Genomic DNA, 7,500 nt, shown 5'->3' with positions numbered 1-7,500 from the left:
TCTGAAATTCTATATGTACTGTCCACTATTTGCAGGAGATAATGATGGACCATGCACTACGCACCATATCCTATATAGCTGATATTGGTGATTTAGTTGTGCTGATGGCACGGAGAAGAGTTTTACCGACTGACGACACTGGTAATAACATACAAAAGACCCCAAAGATGATATGCCATGTTTTTGAAAGTGATGAGGTACGTTTACCAACTTCTTTATCTTAAGAGTAGTTTTGTAGGTTGTGATTTTGTATACATTATATGTTCAAATGCAGTACAGTACATTGTATTGTATAAGTACAGTGCAGTGATGCCTCTTGATACAAAAGTTTCTGCCTCGTAATACAAAAAAAAAAATTCCTTCACTTGAATACTCCTGACCAATTGATTTTCTTCCAACAGGCACAGTTTATTGCACAGAGTATTGGACAAGCATTCCAGGTGGCGTATCTAGAATTTTTGAAAGCTAATGGAATTGAAGATCACAGTTTTGTTAAAGAAATGGATTATCAGGAAGTTCTCAATTCCCAAGAAATATTTGGTGATGAACTTCAAATGTTTGCTAAGAAAGAGTTGCAAAAGGAGGTATGTGTTGCCATCTAAGGTTAGCTTCTTTAATGTTAAGTTAAATGTTTTTGAAAGTGACAGTGTCATCAATTTTGAGCCATAGATTTTTCAAAAGGCTCTTGTTATTTTTCTTAGATACATTAGAAATATGTAAGGTTTTCTTTTTTTCTATATAAAATGTATGTCTGTATATAAATCTTAAGCTCAAAATAGCTGATTATGTCACAAGACTCAAGATGAGTTTATGCAGTATAGTACGTAGAGTAGTGTCAAAGGTCAGGTCTCATTCTGTTTTACACCAATTCCTCTATTATATACTTTAGCGTGTTTTAGATATACTTTTATTTTAAGAAAATTCAGTCCGATTATGCTTAGCTTTTTTTATGTAATTTTCAAATAATTTAAAGGAGTAACTAGATGTGAGTGAGACTTTTTAGTATTTGTTTTATAATAACAGGACAGGTAAGTTGAAAGTGTGCTGAGAAGCCAAGCAAGTTTTAATTTTTGAAAATTGTGAGTGGCTTAAGGAGAATAAAATAATTTCTAATTGTATGGCATGTTTTGTTCTATAACATGACTTAAAATAACTGAAAATAATTTAAAGCAAAAATCTGTATTTTGGAAATAAAATGCCCACTAGACAACTTAATTTCCATATGGTTTGTATAATATGCATCCTAAATAAGGAAAATTTTAATACACAAAGATTTGATGTTGACTGAATGGCAATACATTTTAGACTTTACATAGCATGACACTTGGATACCCTGTGTGATAACTTCCCATGGAATTTTTTTTCTGGTACTGTACACTATTAGCATTTTTTCTCCTGTTTCCATGTATTTTTTTTTCTGTACTTTTTGCATATTCAATCAATTTCTTGCATTTCAAAAATACTTCCTTCCAGTTTTACAAGTATTATTATGTACTTTTGCATATTGAATTATTTAGATATATTTTGTAATTTTCTTATAGAATTGTTTTTACCATAGCTTGAATTGTAGCCTTATTACAGGTATTTAAAGTAATGCATAATGCATCAAAATATAGTAGAAATCTACAAGAATATATGAGTAAGTTTTATTCAGCAGCAATTTAAAAGTTTAATGAAAGCTATTGGGGTTGCCTCAACATGATTCATAGATTGAATAACTAGTATAAGGTTGATTGCCATTCATTATTTAATTATCAGAGTAGCGCTAACCAGGAATTTGCTTTAAAAATAAACGTAAAATTGAATTACAATGCAAAGGCATTGGAGGATGACGTATGATTAGGATCACTAAAGTTTATTAGAGTTTGTTGATGCTTGTAAATAAAACTAGAGAAATAGACTTATCTAGTTTCTAATATTTTTTATACAATAGTTTGATTGTAAATGGATCCATTTATAAATATTGTAATAGTGAATCTACCTCTAAATACTTCACATGATTTAATGAAAATATTAACATTACTTATTTTATTAAACTAGCAAACTTTGCTACGATGACTTATAAACTTGTGGATAACTCAAGAAAATTGCATTTTTATTAGGAATCCAATTTAGTTGCTAAAGTCCTGTTTAAGCAATTTATCATTATAAAATTATAAAGAAATTTAATATTTTTTATAGGCTCTGGGATATCAGATTGGCAAATATCAATATGATATTTTTGGAAGTTATTGTTTTAGAAATATATTTACAGTATTTCAATGAAATTAGGTCAAAAGCAATGTAAGCTGTTAGATTAAATGATTACCCAAAATTAATTTTTATAAGCTCTTGGGCTTGTAGCATCTTGCTTTTCCTACTAGGGTTGTAGCTTAGATAGTAATAATAATACAACTAAAGCACTGTATTCTGTTAATACTGCTGGGAGTTTAGTCATTTCCTTGTAATTTTATTTGCTTAACTATTTCACTATGTAAGAAACTTGTTACCTCTTTCACAAAGAAGCAATACACTATTCCCATTGCAGTGATTAATAGTTATAACAAAGACAATCACTAGTGTCTGCAGTTAAAAAGTATTTATAGCTCTTAGAATTAATGTAGGATCTAAATTCAGTTTAACTTGGATAAAATACAATACTGTACAATACTGAAAATCATGCTTGCTTACCAATAAAATTTGTCTGGTTGTAAACAGTTAATTTTAAGCCACATTTATTAGGAGCATTGCACTCTAAGAGCCAACAAAAGATTATATCCAGACTTACACTTGGACCAATGAAAAGGTTGTCACCATTACATTTTTAAAAATATCTACAAATGGAACTATAAAAATCCCGGTATGGATATTCTCCAAAATTACAAGGAATGATTGCTTCTGACCAGTTTTATCACCACACGAGTAAAAGACATTGACAGCAATAGTGAAATATTGTAACCAGTCATTTTAAATTGCTGCATTTCATAATATATTGGATATTTTATATTATAAAATGAATATACTATAAACAAATTTTGTGTGCTTCCTTTAGATGTAGATTTGAATTAAAAAAATTCTTTCAGTAAGACACATCAGGGTAATGGCATTATCAGCATCTCCTTCTCGCCTATTGATGCAAAGAGCCTTGGTTAGATTTTGCCAGTCGTCTCTATCTTGAGCTTTTAATTCAATACTTTTCCATTCATCATCTCCTACTTCGCGCTTCATAATCCTCAGCCATGTAGGCATTATAGGCAATCTATTTTCATTGCTTAAATAATTCAAATTTAAAACCATGCTGATTTTCAATAATTGAAAACAATTACCCTGAATGAGAATACTTTGTTTTTTTTTCTTTGATATTTTAATCTTCATGAAACAACAGTTAACAAAAGTGATATAAAGTACAGTAATGGGAGAATTTATTTGTCAAATCTTCTGACTTGTAATAATGTTAACCAAAATATGGTTACATTGCAAATACAGTATATTCCATTAGGAATAATGATGTTTACTTTATGTATTTCTATTAAACAAGGGAATTCACATACACAAAATGCAGAATATGGCAGTTATTTCAGTCATTATTTTCTTTATTGTATTTCATTTTTAATATATGTGTTAAATTTTATTATACACTATACAGTACAGTACAGTGAATTAGGTAAGAAATATAGTGGCAAAGTACAATTTACTGGTGTGTTAACATAAGCAGTATTAAGATTCTTGAGGTTAGCAAAGGAGGTTTTAGGGTTGATCATTGGTATTGATAGAGGCATTGGTGTACAACTTTTTTATTCTGGAAAGCACAGCTTCTTTTTTTTTTTGCTGACTGGTTCATATGTATGCATGTAATGAGGATCCACTTGTGAGTACTGCTGTGTTTCCACTTATTCACTCGCCCACATTTTTGGCTGCAAGAATTAAATGTTTGGTGTAACATATCTGTTTTTAAACTCTCAATTTCATTGTCAAGTTTCTATTAAGTGTTCAAGAATTATATAACTGTGAAAAGAGTTTTGCTAATACAGTACTTCCATACAGTATTTGGTGATTGTGTTAATAATCATGATAATGTTATTTGTAAAAATATAACTTGTTTAAAAGTCCCAGCACATCAACCTTAATTCTTTCCCTTTTTCTGTGATGGAAACACAAGTCCTTTTTGTTTTCCTTATCTTCAGTATCTCATATATGAATAGACAGTATGAGTGAAAGAAACAGCTGCTTAAATGCTTAATGCCTGGGAAATGTTTTTAAGTCAAATGAAAGTAAACACTAACTCTCCACCTACCGTGTCCACTTGCCCAATCCTTTGACCAGTCATTTTCAAAATGTGGTCATTAGTCAACCATGAAAAGTGTATTCTAATGGGCATTTTAAATCTTTTCTGCGGCCCCATCAACACCGTCGTACACAGGAGCTATATATCTCAAAGACGGTAAGTAACACAACCATACTTTTGGAAAGATACATGGGATTTCATTTCACACAGATCAGGAGGCTTTTTATAGCAAAAATGGAAAGACTTCAAGACTCTGTTGACAATATTTTTAATTTTTTATAAGGTGTACTAAATTCCTAATCTTCAAACCTAATTTAAAATCCATAACAAACAATAGTATTCATAGTACAATACTAGATTAAGCATGGTATTTTTTTTTCTATATTACAGAGTTTTGAATCTTGAGCTATTTTATGTAGATAAAGCTTCATTATTCAGGTAAAGAAGCTAAGTTGCTTGCTTATTTAGCATAAAGTCTTAGTTCCTTTGATTTTCTTCACAATCTCATTAGAGTTGTTAGGCAAAAAGGTTAGTTTGGTGGCTTTTCAGGTAATATCCTTTAGCATGATTGAAGCTATTATTTGATTATATTGGAACTTTTGTACTAAAAACTTAAAAAAAGTTTTTACAGCTCAGGCCCCAGATGCTGGATTTTACAAAATAATGGTAATTTTTTTTAAACCTAAGTTTTAACCAAACACTGTACTCCTGGGTCATTGATGTTAATTTTATAATAGGTACAGAGCTACAAGTTCTTGTTTATTTCAGGTTGTAGTACCAAAGATGAAGAGTGAAATCCTAGGCGTGGTAGTTGTGGAATCTGGCTGGGGCTCAATGGTTCCAACGGTAGTTATAGCTAATCTTTCTCCAACGGGAGCAGCAGCCAAATGTGGACAGCTCAACATTGGTGACCAAATAATTGCAATAAATGGCGTGTCATTAGTTGGTCTGCCTTTGTCTACCTGCCAGAATTATATAAAGGTTAGTAAATACCTATAATGATGTACAGTACACTTTTCAGTTTCTAGTCTTTTCGTTAACAGTACAGTAGGTACAGTTTACTAAACCTGACTAAGGGATTGATATACTAGTATGAGATATTCAGTACTTATGCCATTTTATCGTTTAACTACAATTTTATAAAGTAGTAGTGCTTTGGTTTGCATCAAATGATTGTAAGTAAATGTGATTTCTGGAAACACTTTACCCACATATCACAATGTAGAGAAATAGGCTTTATGGTAAATTAATATAAAAAAAAACATAAAAAAAAATTAAGAATGAAAAGCAAAGTTTATAGATTTAAAATAAAAAAAATATATTACATGAGTGGGTATTATAACTGCAACCTTTGTTAACAAAATTGTAAGTTACATACTGTACACAAGTTCACAAATAACGGTGGTATATGGCTCTCATATGTCTGCAAATAGTCATTTTAAAATTGCCCCAAATTTGACATACTGTAGTAATGGTGTTGAATAACCATATGGTTCTAGTGCCAGATTGTCAGACCAAACTATCATAAATCAAATGAAGATAGCCTTGGAGATTTTGCATTCATCTATCTGTGAAGGAAACTTTTATTCTCCTTCAAGTTATCAGGTGCACCTCTTCTCATCTAATAGTATTCCAGCCTTAAAGATATTAGACTAAGAGAGGTACATTTGGAGATTGTGATATCAAAGGAAAGCCTATAGCCTCGTAATCATTTTTCCTTTGCTAGTAATTTTATCCATATTAAAGAATGCAAACTGCTCATTTCTGTTTAAAGTGAAGACATTGCAGTTGTTTTTCATGTCCTTTTCAAAAACAAATTATACCTTATGCTTTTTTGGAATTTAACAAGAAACAGTTCAAACGCTTGAACTACACCAAATACGGAACCAGTTTCTATGTAACTTTGTACAATTCCACCTCAGAAGTCTTTTGAGATATTTCTCATGAGAATAGTTTAGATAAAAAGTATTAGCAAATTCTATGAACTAGTGGCTTAAGCAAGCAATAGTTTATACCAAAAATTGGTATTCAATGTTTAATCTACTACCCCTGCCAGTGCCTGGCCTCTGGCTTATATTTCATAATCCAATCCAGTAGCCCCTCCAAAGAGTTCATGGATATTCAGGAGCATGGTAGGCTGATAACACTTTAGAATAATTTTTTGTCTCATTTCTTTAAAACTTCCTGGATGATGATTGAAGGGAAATGTTCCTTTGTCCAGTTAAAGTACTCGGTATTCACTATCAAGTCTGCAAACCTTCACTACTGTTATCATTTTAGTACTAATTCACGCCAACATCATTGATCAGTAACAAATCTATTTCTCAAATAAAAATTCACCCCCAAAGCAAAGTGTATTAACTGTTTGCCTTGGGCCAGCTATCTTTTGATACATTATATTTAAATGTAGATTTGGCAATACAGCAGTTCTTACTGGTCTTCAGCACCCAATTCTTTGTGAATTTTTGGACAGACCTCAAGTAAATGAATTCCTTACCTTTTATCTGGCTGTCAATATGTATCACCATTGTTCAATTAGTTCCCTGTGATTTTGTAAGACTATAATCCTAACTATTCTTTGCATTTAGATATTCCCAGACCATTATAGTGCTAGTCACCATGTAGTACTAGGTATGTAAATTTGCTTCTCTTTTATGAGACTCGATAAGACACATTTCTGTAGGGTATTCTTGAAGTTTTATTCTAACTGTGATTATATTGTGGAATGATCTTCCAAATCATATAACTGAATGTAATTGTTCAGTAGCTACTTTCCTCTTGGTAAGGATAGAAGAGAGACTTTAGCTATGGTAAATGGCTCTTCTAGGAGAAGCACACTCCAAAATCAAATAATTGTTCTCTGGTCTTTGGTAGTGCCATAGCCTATGTACCATGGCTTTCCATTGTCTTGGATTAGAGTTTTCTTGCTTGGTGGTACACTCAGTCATGCTGTTCTATCTTATTTCTCGTCCTCTTGTATTGTTTTTGAAGATTTAATAGATTATATGTGAAGGATCAAATGTAATGTTACGGTTCTTGAGATATTTTATTTAGATTGTTTATTCTTCTCTTATAGTTTATTTCCTTTCCTCACTGGCCTATTTTTCCCTGTTGGAGCCCTTGCGCTTTTAGCATCTCACTTTTCAAACTACAGTATGGTTATAACCTACCATGTAATAATAATAATAATAATAATAATAATAATAATAATAATAATAATAATAATAATCTAGAAG

The 7,500-nt window shown here is 31.2% G+C and overlaps 1 protein-coding gene across 5 annotated transcripts in view; it reads left to right on the top strand.

Moving 5' to 3' along the window:
* The window catches only part of LOC137635838 (protein lin-10-like), a 153,451-nt gene that overhangs the window by 105,957 nt on the left and 39,994 nt on the right, over positions 1 to 7,500 (top strand). For 4 of the 5 annotated variants that reach the window (XM_068368282.1, XM_068368281.1, XM_068368280.1 and 1 more), the window contains 4 exons: positions 36 to 197; positions 402 to 584; positions 4,400 to 4,420; positions 5,033 to 5,245. In XM_068368282.1, the coding sequence (XP_068224383.1) occupies positions 36 to 197; positions 402 to 584; positions 4,400 to 4,420; positions 5,033 to 5,245 (579 nt within the window). The remainder of the gene's footprint in view (positions 1 to 35; positions 198 to 401; positions 585 to 4,399; positions 4,421 to 5,032; positions 5,246 to 7,500) is intronic. The other variant, XM_068368279.1, reaches the window with a different exon arrangement.

Source organism: Palaemon carinicauda, unplaced genomic scaffold (assembly GCF_036898095.1).
Source record: "Palaemon carinicauda isolate YSFRI2023 unplaced genomic scaffold, ASM3689809v2 scaffold183, whole genome shotgun sequence".
NCBI lineage: Eukaryota > Metazoa > Arthropoda > Malacostraca > Decapoda > Palaemonidae > Palaemon > Palaemon carinicauda.
The sequence above is the reverse complement of the archived record's forward strand: the minus strand, read 5'-3'. Positions and strand labels throughout refer to the sequence as shown.